General features: G+C 48.5%; 1 protein-coding gene and 1 long non-coding RNA gene across 3 annotated transcripts in view; one reads left to right on the plus strand and one right to left on the minus strand.

Moving 5' to 3' along the window:
* Window positions 1-21,467, plus strand: part of PLA2G15 (phospholipase A2 group XV) — a 346,700-nt gene that overhangs the window by 279,365 nt on the left and 45,868 nt on the right. For both annotated transcript variants that reach the window (XM_069653570.1, XM_069653579.1), the window contains exon 5: window positions 17,691-17,915. In XM_069653570.1, the coding sequence (XP_069509671.1) occupies window positions 17,691-17,915 (225 nt within the window). The remainder of the gene's footprint in view (window positions 1-17,690; window positions 17,916-21,467) is intronic.
* Window positions 1-21,467, minus strand: part of LOC138582344 (uncharacterized) — a 253,519-nt gene that overhangs the window by 120,121 nt on the left and 111,931 nt on the right. The window lies entirely within an intron of this gene.

Raw genomic sequence — 21,467 nt, forward strand, 5'->3', positions numbered from 1 at the left:
GTCGGACATGGTTCTGTTGGTACAGACTCTAGCCCCGGGTTTTGTATAGAGTAGACGGACATATCCAATAAAATTGGGTCCCACCCCGAACGCCTCCAACACCGAGAAGAGGTACTCCCATGAGACCGAGTCAAATGCCTTCTCGGCGTCGAGGGAGACAGCGACCGCCTGTCTGCCCGGATCAATTTGTGCCATGATCCCAAACAGCCTGCGGAGGTTCAACGCAGTAGATCTCTGGGGAATAAACCCATTTTGGTCCCAGTGGACCAGTGCGGGAACTATGGGTAGCATACGATTGGCCATGACCTTCGCAAAAATGTTTGCGTCGGTATTTATGAGCGAGAGGGTTCTGTAAGAGGACATGTCCTGCGGTGGGCGTCTGGGCTTGGGAAGCACTGTAATTATAGCTTCCCTCATTGTCGGGGGCAATATAAATTGTTCGAGGGCCTCCTCCCACGTTCTGAGTAGAATAGGGGCTAGTTCCTCATGGAACTCCTTATAGAATTCAGCCCCCAGCCCATCCAAACCCAGGGCTTTACCCGACGTGAGATCTCTGATCGCTTCAGCGATTTCTTCTATCGTGACAGGCAGCTCCAAAGCCAATTTATTTTCGTCTGGGCGTTTCGGGAAAAGACCCAGTGAGGCCAAGTATTTTATCTCAGTGGGGGTTTTCCGGTCTCTATTCGCATATAGTGTTTGTAGAATTCGACAAATTCATCGTTTAATACCCTTGTAGCTTGTGACCATTACATTTGGAGTTGTTTGAATGGCGGCTATCGGGGTGTTAGATATTTGTTTCATTCCTGATCAAGTTGGCCAGCATCTTCCCCGCCTTATTCCCCTCTCCATAACGGCGCGCCCGTATGGGGGGCTGCGATGTATTGTACCTCCCTCGTGCCTAAATTGTCAAAGTTCCTAAGGAGTTTATGAATTTCAGCGAGGGTGTCCATATCATGAGTGCGGCTATACACCTCTCCAGTTCTTTCAGTTCCCGCTCCACCACCTCAAGTTCCCATCGCACCCCCTTCAAGAGTCCTGTTGATTTGGACATAAGGATCCCTCTAACCCAAACCTTGAATGTTTCCCAGACCGTGGATACTCGATCTACCGTCCCCAGGTTGTCTACAAAGAAGTTGGTTATCTCCTCATGTAGTGCCTCGGTCACGTTTGTAACTCCCAGCAATCCCCCCGGAATTCTCCACCTTCTCACCGTTTTGGGAACATCCTGGACAGCGTGCGGGGGAGGATCGTGCAGAGCTGCAGCGTGCTCGAGATGACAGAGGATATAAACCAGTAGTCTATAGGCGATTCAGTGTCATGCACGGATGAGTAATATGTATATTGCCTATAACCCGGGTGCAACACCCGCCAAGCATCTATCAGTGACAACTGCGGAAGGAGTTGGTTCAGAGTTACCACCTTTTTCGTGGGTGCCCTCGCCACATTAGTTGACCTATCCAGCATGGGGTTGAGTGCAACATTAAAATCGCCGCCCCATATAATAGTTGTTGTGTCGTGCTTGTTAAGAATGTCGAGTATTTTCAGATAGAAATCTGGGTCGTCTATATTAGGGCCATAGGTGTTAACCAGGGTTATTTGTCTACCGGCCATTTCCCCCCACACCAACACATATCTTCCCATTGGATCTGCCTCGTGTCCCTTGGTACGGGATTCCAATGCAGGATGTATGAGTGTTATGACCTCCCTGGATTGTGAGGAATATTCTGTATAATAACGTAGCTTACCCCATTTAACCATTATACTTTTGTTAACCGCTCCGAGCGTGCGTCTCCTGGAGCATTAGGATCTGAGGACCGTGCCTGGCGACATAGTTCCCTACCTTCCTGGCTTTCATCAGGTTGTTTAGCCCCCGGACATTCCAGGACAATAAGGTTATCTTCACCCCGTCACCTGTTCCCCCATACAAATAATCCGTTCTGTGCCATTGTTTCCACCATAACTTAAGTTTACCTGATGTGGGCGCAGTGTGCACCAGCCAGACCTGGTTTCAACCAACCTGGAACTTAAATTAAACCAATCCACCCCCCAGGTCCCTAACATGCCCTAGTAGCAGTAACATTCTGTAACTTCCCGGTTTCCCCAACCCCACCCTCCACCCATATCATCCGCCCCAACTTGACGATGTACATTTAAAACTTGTAGGAACTTTCCTGTGGGTGCCACGTTGTCGTCACAAGGCCACGTGAGCGGGTTCACGATCCGCTTCGAACGTTACTCAGAGCCCCACAGCGGGAGCAGAATTCCGTTACACATCAACAAAGCAGCAACAGAGGATATGCACGCAACCAGGTTCAGTCAACAGGGCCCCAGTCCCCACACCCCCGGAGGTGATCTCCCATTCTGGTCTGGCCCACGGCCTCTAGGTGGTAGAAGTATAGTTGCTTCCACATACGCCAGAGCAGCAGCCGGGGTCTCGAAAAAGTGTGCCCTTCCTCCATACTGAATTTGCATCTTGGCCAGGAATATTAGCGCATATGGGACCTGGCGTGCCCTCAATAGCTGCTTGACCGGCTCATATGATCGCCTGCTAGCCTGTACCCCCGCAGCAAAGTCCGGATAAACATGTATGCAGTTCTCCCCATATTGTAGTGTCCCAATTTCTCTTGCCTTCCTAAGTATTGTATCTCTGTCTCTGTAGTTCAACAGTCTAGCAATGATAGTGTGCGGCGGGGCCCTGGGTTTCGGCATGGGGGCTAGAGTGCGATGCGCTCACTCAACCAGGAATTGGCTCGAAAAGGATTCTGTCCCAAAAAGTCTTAAGAAGGTTTTCCACTTGTTGTTCCATTGCGCCTTTCCCGAACTTTTCCGAAACCCCCATTATCCGAATGTTGTTTCTTCGGGATGTGGATTCTAGGTTCTCGCATTTACTTTGCAACGCGTTCATGCCTGCCTTAAGCTGCGCTATGTCTCGATCGTGTCGCGCAATGGTGTCTTCATTTGTGCCAATTCTGTCTTCGGCTTCAGTGATTCTGAGGCTCTCCTTGTCGACTCTAGTTTTCAGTGCTCTAATAGTGTTGACAATGTCATCTAGCTTCACATTAAGGGATAGGAAGCCATTCTGTACTATCGTGGTAAGGCGATCAACCCTGTCGCCGCTGTCCATGCCAGGTTCAGCTGTTGATGTCGGCGGATCTGGTTCATGGCTGACTGCCTGGCTGCTGGTGAATGAGTCCATCGGGCCCTTTTTTTTCCCGGTCTCCCCCTCTGCTGCTTTTTCTTGTTTCCTCGTGTTACCCATGTCCGCCACACCAGCCGGCCCACCACCATGGCCTGGCGGGGGTTATGGATCCTGTGGGACTATACTAGATATCCGTAGGGGTAGGCCGCCCTTGCCGTGTAGGATACCATCTGTCAAGTGGGCTTGTTCAGGCTGGGGTATCACGAAAATGGTGTTTTATGGGGCCATCAGTGACCAGGCGCCTGTGGCCACAGTTGAGCTGGTATACTTGTTAATTCGCCCACTTGCAATGGACTGTGTCCTCCCACGTAGAAAGGAGCTGATTATCCCAGTTAATGTTCGAGTCGGTGCAATGTCTAACTTGGGAAATTGTATGCGGTCTCTCACCTGACCGTGCAATCTTGGGACCTGATTAGCGCACAAGGGTGATCAGCCCGTTCAGCAAAACAGCGACTAGGATCGGCGATCGCCTCTGCCCCTTGTAGACCACAGAAGAGGCCTCCCTCGTTATTTATGCACCATTTGAAGCCGGCCTCCGCTTGTTGCAAGGGACCCCTGTGTATCGCCGTCTCGGTCGTGCTCCAGCACAGCGCCGCCAGGTAACAATGGCACTGAAGGTGCCCGAATCAGGGCCCCTGCGTGGCGCTCCCAGATCCAGTCCGGCCCTATAGCGCACAGGGGAAGGCCTCAGGTACTTTGCCCCCCAACCGCTGAATGCCGTATAACTCACGGTCCCAGCGGCACCGAGCCCTGCGCCGTCTCCACCGCCAACTTGCAGGAAATGTAGCATGCGCGGCATGCCCCAGCTACAGGTCAGGAAATCGAGTCTTCCCTTCCCCTGACAGCGCCGCTCCTCCGGTCACGGTTTACCTCAGGGGGAAGGATGTCACGCGTCCACGACGGCCCGCTTCTCAGCAACCGCCGCGTCGCAGCAGGGAGCGCCAACTCTCGCCCAACAGGATTGCCTCTATAACTGCGAAGGCAGGGCCCCACAGGTTCCTCCAGTCACACCTCGCTGCCGGTCCGCAGCAGGGCCGACGAGCCAGCAGCACTCGTCCGCACAGCTCAAGTGCACGGGGGCCACCTCAGCCGATCCGCAGTGCCCACGGGTCCAGCTCCGCGACCTCAGCACAGCAGCTCCTCCTCTCTATGCCTCTCTGGCCAGAGCGTCAGTGGCGTGGGGTTCAGATCAGCCGGACGTCCTTCGCGGCACACTCCCGGGCCCTCTCCCGCTCACTCCGCCAAAGCCAATATCTCTGTGAATTTTAGTACGCCGCTCCCAGGATTTCAGTCGGGCGTGGACTGGGCCAAAGTGTACCCTTTGCTCGACTCCGCTATCCGCTGGTGGCTCCGAAACAGGATTCAATTATAATTCGGATGTCCGTCGGGCCAGAGCTCTCACTTCAAGCGGCCATTTTGGTCGTGCAAAACAGCAACCCCCCCCCCCCTTAGCTCCTTTCAGATTTGTATCTACTCTCAGAATCAACTGCATGTTATCTGCATAAGAAAAACGACACCCATTAGAGTGAATGAGACTAGCCAGCTGATGGACATAAACATTAAAAAGTAAAGGAGAGATTGCAGACCCTTGAGGATCCCCACAAGTAAGAGTAGAAGGAGAAGACCTAAAAAGCATCTGAGATCCCTCCAACAAAAAATACTTAAACCAGCAGGGTAATTTGCCACAAACTCCAACCTCACCAACACGGCGGCACAGGCTGGAGTGGGCAATGGTGTCAAAAGCTGCTATGTCCAGCAGAACCAAAAACCCAACCCCACCTTGGTCCAGCATCATGGCGAGGTCGTCAATAGCTTGACACTGACACTAGCACAGATTCAGTGCCCATAGATGGACAAACAACAGATTGAAAAAGGTCCAAGATGGAAACATCCTCCAAACAGTTTCTTAGATGAGGGGTGACTATAGCTTATAGAACTTTCATGAGAAACATGAGAAAGGGACTAGCTGGAAGGGCAGAATCTAACATAGGCTTCTTCAAAAGAGTCATTATGAGTGCATGTTTAAGAACTGAGGGCATTAACCCACGAGTGAGCATTGGCTAGGAACCAACCACACCACATTGGACCATTGCTAGTGGGAAATTATATATATATATATATATATATATATATATATATATATATATATATATATATATATATATATATATATATATATATATATATATATATATATATATATATATATTTTTTTTTTTTTTTTTTTTTGCAGTGTAGTATTCAGATATAAATATTTTAAAAATCATGAATTGATATTGTGTGAATGCATGTGTCCCGTTTCTTACTGAGGTTTCCACAGGCAAGGCAATTCTTATTTCTGTAAATCAGATATATATTAGTATTTTTTTTCTTGAAGAAGAGGGATGTCAATTCTGATCAGACATTACTTCCAATAACCCATTTGCAACTCTGGCAGAAGCATTTTTGTGAATGGTGCCTGTACAATAGCGTAAATATGCCAACAAGTACTTAGCCAGTGTAAAAACCGAAGCCATATACCAGGGACAAAACAAAATGTACACAAAAAAACTGGTGACTTGCAAGGGTAACATTAACGTTCGGGCAGGTGCTTAAAACTAAATAGGAGTACAAATAAAATATACAAAATGACATTAAGCGTAACTGGAGGCAGTGGTCGGATCAGGTAGGGAGGATGGGGGAGAGAGTAGGAGAGCTCAATCTTTAGCAAGTAAGTAAAAGTTTAAGCTGAGCTTTGAAGAGATCCACAATTAGGCTGGCTTTGATAGTTATTGGCAGTGGTTTCCAGTGGTGCAGGGCCACATGGAAGAAAGAGCAGATGCGAGAGGTGGCACATCAAGGGTGTGGGATGGTAAGGTTAAGTGCAAAAGAGGATTGAAAGTAACAAGATGGTGAGAAAACTAAGCTACCATCAGACCAGTACTGAGGAACCATGACCATTTATCACTTTGTAGACTAGGAGAAGGAACTTGAAAAAAGAGCTGTTGTGCATGGAGCATCAAGTAGCATGTTGTCTGTACGTAGAGGTGGGGGAGGGTCCTGGTAATCTGTAGAAAGTGCAGGTGGCAAAGTTGAGTCCTTTGTCGAGAAGTGGGGAAGGAGCAGAGAGGATTGCCGAGGAGTAGGCTTGAGCAATAGTCTAGTTCGCTGAGCCCAAGAGTGGAGATTAGAATGTTGATAGTGTTTAGTAAGAAATTGTCCAAATTTTGAGATTCATACACGCAGCAGAGGTAGTGGTAGTGATGACTTGTTGCAGTAGTAGCTTCCTATCAAAGAGAACCCCAAGATTGTGAGGAAGCCAGAGAGTGGAGTGCAGTGGAGTGGAGTGGAGTGGAAGCTGAGAGAAAGGTGACTTCCGTTTTTGAAGATTTCAGCATGAGGCAGTGGAGAGCCATCCATTGTCGAATTTCAGTGAGACAGTCTATAATCTGTTCCAAGATGGCTTAGGTGAAGGAGTGAAAGGATTCAAATATTTGTGTGTAGTCAGCAAAAAGGTGATGGTGACGGCCAATGAATGAAGTCTTTCTAGGGCAGAACTCTAGAGGGTAACGGATAGAGGACTGATCCTTAGATGCTGAAAGAGAGAGGGCTGGGGTCAGAGGTTTTCAAGTTCCATGACATTTTAAACGATTGATCGGTATGAGGCGGCGATCTAGGCCAGGGCAGATTTGGAAAACCGAAGGTCCCAGAGAGTGAAGAGGAGAGAAGAGTGATCAACAGTGTCAAAAGCAGCAGAAAAGTCCAAAAGGATGGGTATAGAAGACAGTTTGGAGTGGTGAGCATTAGAGGGAGAAAGTTGGAGACATGCACAAGTGCAGTCTCAGTGAGTGTTTACTACAGAAGCCGGATTGAAGTGGATCTCAAAGGCCATTTTCCTCAAGGTACTTAGTTACTTCCCCAGCATAGCACCTTTCAAATGATTTTTGTATTTGAATTTAAAGAAATTGTTTTCTAATACAGACTGTTTATTTCCCCTGAATTTTTGGATGAGATTGCTAATTTAGAGATGCCCACTGAGTGAAGAACAATTCTAACAAACAAAAATATCTTTACACAAGTGTGATCCGTCCCTTTTCTTGTCTTGTGAAAAAGTGCCCAGGGCCGGCTCCCAGAGGTAAAACACCTAATTAAAGGCATGACCAGCTTTTCTGATTCCTTTCATTTGAATTCTGGTTTTTGTCATGCTATATTTAAGTATGTAGACATTTATGGTAGTAAATTTGGTCTGCTGCTGGGTTTTAATACAGGAGTGCAGGGATCTATGTGCACGTTAGCAAGTATTCTGAACCATGAAGCTGGTTTTAAATTGATTTCTTATTACACTGCTTAAAACATTGTCTTTGCAACACATTGCGGGCCTTATATTGGAGTGTTCGTCCATCAGATCCTACATGCGTTCAACATTTCAGCAACTGGAATGTTTCTTGCGTCGGACCCATGAAGAGACCAATTATTAAAGGAGATATGATGTGATCATGTATTATAAGCAATATATTGTGCAGCGTGGAGTCTGGCATGGATTCACATGCTCATTAATATTCCCTGTCAGGCTGGGAATCCTCGGTAAAGAAAAATTCAGTTTCAATTTTGTTTCTGAACTGTCTTTCTACTAATAACCAATCGCTGGTCTCTGAGTCATACGTCCCCCAGCCAATGACTGCCCTCTACCTAAGCCCCTCCTCTGACAGCCATCTTCAGATTTTTACCGCATGTTCAAGTGTTGGAGTCCTCGTGCTATAGCTCTCGAGCTTTTACTGCGTTTTGCTTTTTTCCTAAGAGTTTACTCTTATTTTTCAGTCAATTGGAGCCTCAAGCTCCACCGATTCTTCTTCCGATCAACGGGGACCTGTTTCAGAATTTTTCTACGCCCCTTAAGGGTGAATTTTTTCTCTTCTTGCAGGTTTCCAGAACATCTTTGAGGCCTACCCCGCGTGGACATGGCCCAGGACAAAGGAGACACGACGCCTGTTGGATCCAAGCTGTTTAGGATCTGCCCAGGATGTGGATTACAGAATGTCTTCAAGGAGGATGAGCACTCCTGGTGCCTCTACTGCCTTCACGACAAGTCGCACGTGGAACAGGACTGCATGTTATGTAAGAACATGTCCGTCCGGACATTGAAGGACCATCAGACTCGACTCACTAACTGGCTGGAGGGGAAGAGCCCAGCAGCAGGTGAGAAGAAGTCTGAGCGGTCTTCTAAGACCTTTGAGGGCGCTCCAGTGACGGGGGTCCAACAAAAGGCAAAGCACTGTGTTTGTGGGCACCGGGAGCGCTGTTGGTTAGGGGAAAAGGAAGTCTGAGAACCCGGGTAAGCTTCGGGAGAAGCCCCGGTCAATCCGATGGAGAAAGCCAGCGGTGTGAGGGGGGAGCGAGGCAGTGACCCTCCCCCGAAGGTGAAGGCCCCAAACGCGCCCAAGGTTGTGAAGGCCCTGATTCACCCTGTGAAGGCCTCGATTGAAGGAGTCGTGGCGGCCCTGGCAAAGCCTGTGGAGGCTACCCCAGTGGAGATGACTTACGGGCCTAGAGTTTCCCTGCCACCCCACAGGGAATCATCTTTTCAGCCTATCGAGAAGGCCCCCGAGACGAGAAAGGGGGGGGCACAGTAGCCATAACGGACACAGATACCACCTCCGAAGATGAGCTGGCTGGCATCAAAAAGATCCTGGACAAGAAGTTTGAAGAAGCCGGGTCCTACGGGAGGGATCCCGATGAGGTGGACAGAGCAACGGTGGGGCTGACGAGGAGCAGTGGGCCGCAGAGGAAACGGAGGTCCCCGTGCCCCAGCCGTTGCTCCCATCGCAACCAATGCCTATGCCACAGGACAACTCTGGAGCAATCTTGATGGCTATCCAGACCCTGTGTACGGAGATGAGGATAAGGTTGCCCTTACCCCAGTGGACGATCCAGTGGCACCTGGACCATTGGAGAGCCCACCGAACAAGCGGAGGCAAATCCATCCTCCCCCCCCTCCCTTCCAGCCTTCACCTCCATCCCCTCCACCGAGGGATGAGACGGGAACGGTGACGGCAGGGACGGACGATGACGGTGGCGATGACGGGATCCATCTCACATCACCCCCTGCCAGACCCACTGCCCCGACGAAATTGGCTCCTTTCATGCCATGATCGCCAGGGCATCGGAGCTTTTCCAGCTTTGCCTCGAGGAGCAGAAGGAGGGTTTCCTCTACCAAAGACGGGAACCCAAGAGGAAGACCGTCCTGTCAGTCCCATTACTGGATGACATCAGGGACGAAGGACAGTCACTGCTGAAGAACCCATCCACAGCTCCTGCGAAGAGGGACCGGTACGAGAAGAAGTACTGGGTCCCAGACTCCACCCCTATGTGCCTCTGAGCACAGCCGTCCCCGGATTTAGTGGTCTCTGTGGCAGGCAAGAAGAAATTGGCAGGGGCGACGGCATCTACTTCCGCTTCCCCACCGGACGGCGAGGGGAAGAAGCTGGACACCGTGGGATGACTGGTCATCTTGTCGGCGGCAACGACCATCAAAGCGGCCAATGCCCTCATGATAGTGGCACGCTATGACGGAGCTGTGGTTCAAGATCGCTTCCCTCCTGGATTTCCTGCCGGACAAGAGGGCAGAAGCCCTTGAAATCCTACAGGAAGGCGAGGTGGCTTCGGACCACGCCACCACGGACATCGCGTTTGCCTTCGACCGGGGCGGTTGGCTCAAGGCCACCGATTTCCGTCAGGACGTACAGACCGGGGTACTGGACATGCCCTTCGATGGGAACAACCTGTTCGTCAAGGCAGTGGACAAGTCACTGTCGGGCATCAAGGCGGACACCGAGACGGCCCGGGCCTTGGGTTCTCTCCATCGACGGCCGTCCTTTCGGACCTCCGGAGGCAAGTCTCAAGGTGCCTCCAAAGGATTCGGTGGCGGTTCTGTGTCGTACTGCCTGTGGCCCGTTCCTCGTCGCAGGAAACCTACAGAGGCCGCAGCAAGGCTGGAGAACATCGTCACCAAGGGGGCAAGGCCTCAGCGAAGCAAGACTGAACCGGCTGTGATGTCGGGCCCCCACCTGAGCACCCCAGTGGGAGGCCGGCTGGCGAACTTCGTCAGCGTGTGGGAGTCCATCTCCACCGACAGTTGGGTGCTGGATGCTCTGGCCCACGGGCACACTCTGAAATTCCAAAGAAAGAAGGAAAACCACGGGGCACAGTTGCTTTTGGAGGTACAAGCAATGCTAAAAAAGAGTGCAATAGAACTCGTCCCAAGAGGCTCCGGGGCTCCGGCGTATACTCGCGGACTTCCTCATCTGAAAGAAAACCGGCAGCTGGCGGTCCATCCTAGACCTTCGCTGCCTCAATAAATACATCAAGTCCCAGAAGTTCCGGATGGTCACCCTTCAGCACATGCTAGGAAAGCTGAAGGAGGGCGACTTCCTGTTGTTGCTGGACTTGGAGGATGCCTACTTCTACATCCCCATACACAAAGGGCATCAAAAGTTCCTACGATTCGTGGTCCAAGGGCGACACTACCAGTTCAAGGCCCTGCCCTTCAGGTTGAAGTCGGCACCAAGGGTCTTCACCAAGTACCTAGCACCTGTGGTGGCGTGGCTGCACCTGCAGGGGATCCACATATACCCCTACCTGGACGATTGGCTCATCCGAGCAAAGTCACGGAAACTCGCCGTTGATCACACAGCGAAGACCGTCTGCCTGCTCACGGATCTGGGATTGTCGATCAACTTCACGAAATCCCACTTGGTACCTTCGCAAGACGCCCTGTTCCTGGGAGCCAGACTCGACACAGTGGCGTGGTTGACGTCACCGTCGGAGGAAAGGACGAAGGCCATCCTGGGTAAGGTAAAATGGCTGACCATGGAAGTGGCCAGGGTGAGGTCCATCAAGACCTTGCTCGGCATGATGTCATCATGCATCTACCTCGTGCATCTATGCAGGTTGCGGACGCGGCCACTGCAGGAGTTCCTCGACGCCTGTTGGATGCAAGCAGCGGGCAGCTTCAAAGACGAGATCTCCCTCAACGAGACGTTCTGTCAAGTGATCCGCCGGTGGTGCACCTGCACGCACCTCGCGGCGTGCATGGACTTCCAGACCCCAGCGCATCAGGAGACGGAGACAACGGACGCCTCCATGGAGGGATGGGGAGCGCACACTGGAGATATCTACGCAAGAGGCGTGTGGCTCCCGGAGGAGAGGTCCCTACACATCACTGTCCTGGAGATCCGGGCCGTGTTCTGGGCCCTCAGGTCTTTCCTTACGTCCTTCAGAGGCAAGGTGGTACAGATCTTCACTGACAACACCACCACGATGTTCTACATCCGGCAGCAGGGGGGCACCAGATCCCCAGCCCTGTCCAAGCACGTGCAGGATCTGTGGCACTGAGCCGTCGCCCAGGGGATGTTCCTGGTACAGTTTCATCTGGCAGGAGTGAAAAACATTGCAGACTCACCCAGCAGGGAGCTGCGCTCTTGCCACAAGTGGGAGCTTCGGCAGGACCAAGTGGATCTCCTATTCAGACGATGGGGCGGTCCCCAGATCAACCTGTTCACGACGGCGGCGAACACGAGTGCCGGAGATTCGCCAGCAGGTTTCCCCAGCCGGGGAGCATGGGCAATGCATTCTCTTTCCCCTGGGAAGGCCTGTTGCTGTATGTGTTCCCGCTGTTGCTTCTGCGACTCATCAATCAACTCAGACGGTCCCGGTGCAGGATGATCCTCGTCGCACCGGTGTGGCCGAGGTAGATATGGTTCCCGGACCTTCTGGACTTGTGAGTGTCCCTCCCAGTCAAACTGCCGATGGACGCGGATCTTCTCGCCAGGGAAGGAGGCGCCATCCTACATCACGACCTGGGATCGCTGAACCTGCAAGCTTGGCTCAAGCAGCACTAGAGTTCGGAGGCTACGATATCCTGGCGGACTGCAAGGAGGTACTTGCAAAGGCCAGGGCGTCCTCGACTCTGAAGTGCTATGAACATAAGTTGAAGAGGTTCTCTGTCTGGTGCCGTGCACAGAAGATCAACCCTCTACCGATTACGGCCCGTCAAGTGCTGCCATACTTGCTTTGCTAGCCAAGGCGGGGCTGGCGCATGCCTCCATGATCCACCTGGCGGCTATCTCCCTCTACACCAGAACTCTGGGGCGCTCATCACTGTGGTCTCACCGCCTGGTGAAGGAGTTCATGAAAGGACTGTTCCGCTCTTTCCCGCCGGTGAAGGCTCCGGCATGGGAGCTCAACGTGGTGCTGACCAGGCTCATGGGTCCCCCATTCAAGCCCCTACACTCGGCACCGCTGAAGTTCCTATCGTGGAACACCGCTTTTCTTGTGGCCATCACCTCCGCACGATGAGTGGGAGAGATCCAGGCCCTCTCCTGTAAACATCCGTGCCTGACATTTCACGAGACAAGGGTAGTGCTAAGGACGCACCCCTCCTTCATGTCCAAAGTGCCGTCGGACTTCCACCTCACCAAGCCCTTGGTGTTACCTGTTTTCTTTTCGTCGCCGGCTGAGAGGACTTTGCACTCACTGGATGTGGTTAGAGCGCTGAAGTTCTATGTGGACCGCACATCACAGCTGTTTGTGAACTTTGGACCTATGAACCAAGGGAAGGCACTCTTGAAGGCTTCCATTTCCACATGGCTCTCCAGCTGCATCATGCACTGTCACCGGTTGGCAAACCGACCGTTGCCCGGCCGTCCGAGAGACCATTCAACCAGAGCGATTGCTGCTACTACGGCGTTTGTCTGGTGTGCCCCTGCTGGACATCTGCAGGGCTGCTACATGGAGGTCGACACACACCTTCACGAGATTCTACTGCGTAGAGTGGGATTCAAGGGAGGAGTCCGGAGTCGGCCGGGCAGTGCTGCACAACCTGTTCGCTTCAAGGTGATCCTGGTGAGGAGGTAAGAGATGCTTAATGGTGAGCCTTGCCACCTCCAGTGGTTGTGCATGTGTGTTCAGCTATGTATTCTTGTATTCATGAGCATGTGAATCCATGCCAGACCCAAGCTGGAGAAGGAACAAGTTACTTACCTGTAACTGTTGTTCTCCAGCATGGGTCTGGCATGGATTCCCATGCGAACCCTCCCTCCAACCCCTCTGCGGCTCTTCTCTTGGTCCTTCTGCCACTTAACGTGCTACCAAATCTGAAGATGGCTGCCAGAGGAGGGGCTTAAGTAGAGGGCAGTCATTGGCTGGGAGAAGTATATCCTAGAAACCAGTGATTGGTTATTAGTAGAAAGACAGTTCAGAAACGAAACAGATTTTTTCTTGACTGGGAATATTCATGAGCATGTGAATCCATGCCAGACCCTTGCTGCAGAACAACAGTTACAGGTAAGTAACCTGTTCAATATCCACGCTGTACATAAAAAGGCCTTTGCAGGTTATCTCACAGTTGTGAGTTTTATAAAGGAAATCTGCATTTGACCTTGTTTCATTGTTTGGTCAACTCCTCAGTGATCTGACAATTTCCTTAATTTGAACATTATGGGGTACCTTATCCTATATAGTGGTGTCTTCAGTATACAATGGAAAATAAAAAATGTCCTACCTCAAGAGCTAGAACAAATTTTTAAAAGTGGTAACTGCTATGTATACCTGATGTGGGATCGTTGCAGGTAAATAAATTAAACTTCCCACAAACGAGTGCAACCTTTTGTGGATGCCACTTCTACATTATAACAAAGTGGCTTTTTTATTAACTTCATTAACTTTTGGACTGACATTAGCACTTGCATATGCATGTTTTTATTTCCATAGGAAAGCATTGATGTCCCGGTTATCACGCTCCGGACCCCCTCAAGTTTGAAGCCATTCCCCATGCTGTCTCACTTGGGTGAAAAAACTCTTCAACGGTTTGCCACACTGTTGAGTACTTTGTTCTAACTGTGCTACTCTACTCTGGCCCCATTTTGTTGACCGCTATTTACTTATTGCCCATAATCTTCAAAACAAATGCTTTAGTCCACCATTGTATTGAACGTTAAAATATATACATTTAAGGAATATCCCATTAAGTTAAAGAAATGTAGACGTTAGGCTTCCGGTCAACTGACTTCAAAACTACTTTCCAAGCATTGTACAGTAATTTATGTTTTGTCTATTTATTTTTTTTAGAAAATTCCTCCTCTTTGACCAGCATTCTAATATCATCGTTTTTTAAGCGCTATGCGGTTGTGTGGTCTAATACGTAAAAATAGTAAGTGCTTTAAAGTTCCTGCTTGATTTTTACACTACAATCAAGTACTAACGATTTTTTAATTTCATTTGGCTTCAATCTAGCTGAAGCCCTGATACCACAGCAAATGTATGCATACAAAGTCTCTGCATATGCTATATCGAATCGAAGTGCACTTCATATTTCTAAACATTTGGTAGCCAAATCGCTCATCACTGTCTCATTATACAAAATCTTTACCATTGTTCCATTCCCATTATTCATAGTCTGGGTTATACCAAGTAGAAGGAAATTGAATTCTAGCACCAGCCGCAAAATGTCTGAGCCAAGGCAATGCTTGCGCTCCCTGTTGTAGGAAGACATTTTGAAGCGCGTTCTGTACGTTGAATGGTGCTGTCTTGTTATTCATGAATCCATAGATGCTTTAAAGTAATCCTGTAATCAATACCCAAAAATAAAGTTCAAGTTGTACCGGCACGTTTGGCACACTTAGTGGTAAACCCAAAGACTTAGAAAATATAGATCTGTTTGCATCTTGGCAATTTAGATGCTGAGGAATAACCCCAATGTATAGCTGCATAGGTAAATACACGAACTGCCTTCATACAGTAAAGCTGGAGCGTCTGAGCCATGGCTGTATTTCCAAAGCTCTCACAGAACTCTGTGGAGACAGTATCTCCATGTTCTTAACAGGTTGATTCCCAGTCCGCTTTAGCAGAGAATCTAGTTCCGAAATAATTAAACCATGGCAATTCTCTAGGAAGGTCATCAATGTATAATTGGATTTTATTTGTTTTTTCCAAGGAGGGACACATCCTTTATTTAGTCATTTGATTTCCATCCATTTAGTTACAGGAATCTCAGAAGCAAACCTAGTTTTTTATCCCACTTGGTGTCTTTGAAATTAAAATGGCGTTGTCTCCAAACATTATTTCCACCACCCATTGTGGGTGCATCTGCTGATAATTCCATAGCTAGTCTCCAAAGCTATTAATGTACAAGTGGAAGAGTAGGGACCAGCACGCAACCTTGTCTAATGCCTTTTGGGAATGTTGAATGATTTAGTCTAGTGCTCCTCCCGCCCTCGTATAAGTAGTTCACAGTTTGAAATTCTATTAGAGCACTTAGAAGGGGTAATGGAGCCTTCTAAATTCCACATCGGACACATGGGCACCCTGTTAGTTGGCCTTCATATCTTTATCAAAGAATAACCGTTCTCCTTTTAGAACTACATAGTTTTGCATTTGCAGAAATGATCCAACTCATTGGTCTAACATGCCTGTCACTTGGGATCCGGATTGTACATGATGGAATGCTTTCTCCTCCCTCAGCCAGTCCTCCAAGTAGGACACACTTACGCTGCCATAGATTTTTTTCGATGCCATCCAGGAGCAAGAATAGTTGCCCAGATTGCCTCGACCACCCTTTTTATAGATGGGGACTATTTCTGCTCTGGCCCAAAAGTCAGTAATTTTCTTATCACGGTTTACAGAGTTAAAAATCTGCACAACCAATTGACCCAAATGTCTAGTTCAGATGTTAAAATATCCACATGTATTTTGTCTGGGCCAGCTGCCTTATTGGCTTTTTGTTTTAAAATTGCAAAGTAAACGTCACTCGCACCGAATAATGTAGATATCTCGAAAAAGACAGCTTTTGTTAGTTGCAGACAAGAGGGCAAACCTGGAAATATTAACAGACTAGGGACCAAAATCCCCTAAATGTGTACCCAACACTGTAATTTTGTCGTGTAATTTAGAAAGTGTAGACCAGTGATGAAACTCCTCACATGTTCAATACATGAATCAACACCTAGTATATTGCCAAGAAACACATTTATGTTCTTATGTTCTTGGCACATTTGTACATATTGTTGAATGTTGTTGTACTATTTATTCTATGTTAATGTGTGTAATGTTTTCCACTTTGTTGATTTTTTTTTCATATTTCGTTTTCATGTATAGCTGTCATATTTTGGCAATGTACCAGGTTTTGACTAAATATATTGCACATGCATGGCATTTTTTGATCAATGGTCTACAGGTTCTAAATTAGATACCGGCTGGCGTAGACAAGGTCTCTAATTTAGATGCACCAACCATGGGTTCTGGGGATGTATTGGTGGAGTCCCTTTCACACACACATCTAGAACTATTTTGTACGTAGAAGTTCTCGAAGTGAGATGGGAACACCAGTAATAACCATCTCCCTGTTGCCTGTATTGCCAATAGTAGTTGTAGTTTCTCTTCTGCAAAACCTATCGTACTAGTTATCTTTTTCCAAAGCCATTCCTTTCACTGTTAGGTTTATTTAGATGTATTTACGATAGGCAATGCTACAAATATATTGAAGTGGGAGTATTTTACTCCCTATTATTTTAAAGTTGGGAGTAAAATTATTTAGGGAGTAAAACATTAAAGTCCCATTCCCAATATGAGCAACAATATTTTAACTGTAAATCAGAAATGCTTTTTTAATAAATGTTATTGCACATAGTAATTCATGCACGTTAAAGATGCATAGTTACCTCTTCATTCCAGCAGTTATAATAACATTAGAGTTTCCACTGTGGCACTATGTTTACTACTGGTCTAAACATAAATCCATGGAGCTATGTGGGTTAAAGCAAGGGGGCAGTTTCCTATGTTTTGTTGGGAGTATTTTTACTCCCTATTTTGGGGAGTGGGGTTTTTTCTTTTTAGGGAATAAACATGGATGGTACACACCTTATCTGGATCCTTAACACTCGGATCAAGGGCATACATTTTAAAATGGTAAGTATTCTGTATCGATTTTCGGTCTCTATGGCTCTTCTGTATGGATAGCCTTTGTAGTGGCGAGTTACGTGTGATTCATCTCCCAATTTCCTCCCCTTCTCGGAATTATTTGTCCCTCACAGAGGCGTTGCTGGGGGGAGGGGGGAACTGAGGGGGCTATAGCCCCGGGTCTTTTGGTTGTAGCGCCGGATAGCTCAGGGGTTACAACCAAAAGGCTAGCTAGCCCCGAGTCCCAGCAGATACGACAGGAACTTAACCCGGATCTCTTACAAACCTAACACCCCGACCCGACCGTGGTCCCAAATAAGTGCCAGGCTGCCAATGTTTGTCGAGAAGAGACTGCGACTCATTAGTCTATCTTTATTTTCAAACTTGTATAGCAACACATAGACCATATCAATAGTGTATTAAAGTCATCCTACCGAGGGCGGATACCCATTCGTTACAGGTAACTTATGTTTTCTTGATATCAAAATTGAGCTCGCTTGTCCTTTCTTACCTGCAGCCATTCTTGCTTGTTTATTTTCCCCTTCTTTGTGTTCTTCTTTAGATGAGAACGAGGATTATTTTGTGTGTCTGAAAAAGATGATAGAGTCGATGTATATGGAATTCGGAAGTCCAGTTGTTCTTATTGCCCACAGCATGGGCAATATGTACACGCTCTACTTTCTCAACCAACAGACAGCGAGCTGGAAGAATAAGTACATAAAGTCCTTTGTGGCGCTGGGCGCTCCCTGGGGTGGAGTGGCAAAAACCCTGCGTGTCCTTGCTTCAGGTGAATAGTCTTTTCAAAATCCTCAAAACATGGAGCTACTGTAATGTTTGAAATGCTTCTCACTAATACTGCTTGTCTGTGATTTTTGTCTTTGTAGTCCAAAATTGCAAAATTCATATGCCATCTAGTGGTGCTCTGGAAACTATGCATACAACAGTTTCAAACTAGGTGACTCTTTATCCTCACTATGCGGAACCCTCTGCCAAACCTAATCTGCGCTTTTTATATAGTGCTTTCTAAGCGCTGTAATAGCTGTTATTCTTTATGGGACTTTCATTTATCAAGCTTGAAAGAATGAAAGACGAGTCACCCAGTCAGGGTTCAAAGCTGTGAAAAGCTGCCTTCCTTTCAGAGGGAACGCGCTTTACCCGTGGGTTATGTACCGGCCATCTACTGTGCACTTGATCAACCATTTCTTTTGTCTAATGAGTGCAGCTGCTTTGGTGGTGTGCCTTTGCTGTCCTCGGTAGGATGCACTGTGGGTATTGAGCAGGGACAGGGACTGGGAGAGGACTGGAGGGAGGCCTGCTGACAGTACCCTGGGTGCCTCATGAGGGGCCATATGGCCTGGAGGGGGAAGGTGTGGGGACCCATGAAGAAACATCCAGTGATCGCGGCAGACTATTGAAGATCCTGAATCGGGGCTCAAGGGCGGTAGCGTACCTCTGACGTTCCTCGAAGGACGAACTGCGAGTATCGACCAGGGACAGACACTGGGAGCAGACAGGAGTGTGGTCTGCAGGTATTGTAACCCCCAGTGAGGGATACGTTTTGTGTGCACACCAGTGACATTCTCCTCATGTTAGTGTGCCTAGTGGTGAATAGCACTAAGCCAGTGCCCCGGGCTGGATTGCACTGAAGGGACTTAACTATTCCAGGCAGGGGTCAAGAGAAGGGGGGAGGGGGTTTAGTGCAAGAACGTGGTTGTCACGTGTGTTCCCTCAGTGTTGCTTAGAACTTGATACAATATATGATTATGGCATTAAAAATGCGCTTATACACCAGTGTTTGGGGGAAGAGGGTGGGGGGGCGGGTTTGGCCGTGCAAGCTAGAGATGCGACTGATGTGAGGTATTCAGGTCTTGCAGAAATTCTTAAGGAAAGTGCAATGAAAAGTGGAGGCAAGGATGCACCGCTGCTGGAAAGTGGGGGAGTGAACAGATAAACCCGGCCACGAAGGAGGATATCCAAGTCATTTGGCAGTGGAGAGATTGTGGAAGGTGCAGGGGTACCTACGTGATATTTCAGGGGGCGGCATCTGGCAGATTCCCCCTTTTCTCTGGAGTAGAACAAATCAAATCTAAAGAAAATGCCATCTGGAAAGGCTCCGGGAGATGCCTGGTTCACAATTGCTTTTCATAAAGTATGTGCACATAGTTGTACCCCATCTCTTGAAACTGTTCAACTCCATCATGGACACAGGCAGGGCCCCCAGACCATTCTGTCAGGCATTGATATCCATTGTTCACAAAGTGGGAAAAGACCCGGGGCTAGTGTGCATCCTACAGACCGATCTTGCTGCTTAAAGTGGAGGCAAAGAGTTTTACTGGGACGGTATCCTCCAGATTTGAGCACATTATACCCAAACTGGTCCGTCCGGATCAAGTATGTTTTTATCTTGGGCAGGCAGGGAGTGGACACATTAAGGAAACTGCTGTACTTGATGGATTTGGCAAAGGTTAAAGTAGAGTATCCTACGTTTCTGGCCTCGTACGCTGAGAAGGCGTTTGATAGGGTAGACTGGGTTTTTCTATATGCAGGTGTAGGCAAATTCAGTTCTGGTAAGAGGATCCTTATTGGGATTAGGATGGTCAATATGGATCGGGCCACAAGCGGCAGTAAATGGCAAGATCTTGAAGCAGTTTCGATTGCATGGAGGGATGAGGCAAGCTTGGGAAGGCTCAATTGACTGAAAATGAACCTACCACCGAGGGTGTTTTACTTATTTCAGATGTTGCCAATAGAGGCGCTGGAACTGCTGTTGAAGGAAACTAGGGGACGGATGATGAGTTTTCTCCTGCAGGGTAAGAAACTGAGAATCACCTATGACACACTGATCCTTCCCAAGGAAATGGAAGGAGTGGGATTACCCAATGTCATTTGTAAAGCAGCGCAGTTGTGGGCGCTGGCTCCACACCTGCAAATGGATTGTGAGAAACAGTGGGTATATCTGGAAAACTTCAGGTTGAGAACGGTAACGGTTGGTGAATGGCTATGGGTCCCTAAGGGCAAAACCCAGATGGGAATTGGGGAACACGGCACCCTGGGGCTGATATCTGGAGGAACCAGTCAGGGATGAGGAGTCACCACCTGGCCTTCTCGGCTGAGTCACATCTGGGCTCCACCTATGAGGGATGAACTTCCAGACCCTCCAAGAATGGTTTGATGCTGGATTGGAAAGGATTGGTCAGCTGTGGGTGAAGGGAAAATATATTTTTATACAGGAGCCCGAAACATCTCTTGATATTTTTAAGATTTGTGTTCATACTTGCAGTTAGTGGGAGTCCTGACTGCTGATAAATGGAAGTCTGTAAACTAGAGGGATCTTATTCCGGTGGAGAATATATTAGATACACATTGTGACAAATGTGGACTTTTCTCCCCAGGGATACCCCCAACCCTCTTGGAGGCTAGAGAGGGCAAGCCCACTAAGCAAGACCCTCCCTAGTGGTCTGGGCAAGTGGGAACCACACTGACTCCCTTCTTTGGGACAAGTACTCCCTTCCCGGTACGGAACACCCAGTCCAGAGCACATTATCTGCCTATATGGGAAATCAACAGACTGTTACTTCTGTTTTGAATTCACCAAACTGTGACATTTCTTCAATCTCTTTTGGCTTCAGGTAATACAGGATCTCGCTTCAACTCCCCAATCGAAGAACAGCAATACAACCCTTTTATTTGTGATATTATTTTGGATTCACCAACAGTGATATTTAACAAACTCTTTGGCTTCAGTTGATGCCGAATCTCAGCTGAACTCTGCAGTCAGAGGAAGGACGCACCCCTTTTTGTTTCGGATGACATACATAAAACCATGCGGAACAGAGGAGAGAAAATCCTACGCAAAGGTGAACCTGACTGGAAGGCATCCTGGAGAGGCAGAGCTACGCTAGACCGCGGAGCCGGCAATGGTGCGAAGAGGAGCGAAAAGATAGCTCTATCCTAGTAGACTGGCATCCTGACCGACTGAAAAGCCAAGGTCAGAAGAGAGATGGAGACGGTAAAGTGGACGTCTCACCTGGTGCCATAACCACACTGAAGCAGTGGTGGGCCAGGGGCCCATCGACTGAAGCTGAGAACCAACTGCAGTGGACAAGTCTGGCCCTCGATCTCCACACGAGAAGTGGTTATCTGCCGATCCGAGCAGCAGAAGGGAAAGGAACGCTCCCAGAGAGGTAACGCTGAGTGGGGTGAACTGTGATACCAGGGGCAGAAGAATCCACAAGAAGCTTGAAAAACCTGACTGGGCGGACGACTTGACTGGGCCCGATAAAGCAAGAAAATAGGAGGACTTTGGGGAGCCCTGGGAATTTGTCATAACAGTGAAGGC

The sequence above is a fragment of the Ambystoma mexicanum genome, chromosome 1p, assembly GCF_040938575.1.
Source record: "Ambystoma mexicanum isolate Mex_15411 chromosome 1p, UKY_AmexF1_1, whole genome shotgun sequence".
NCBI lineage: Eukaryota > Metazoa > Chordata > Amphibia > Caudata > Ambystomatidae > Ambystoma > Ambystoma mexicanum.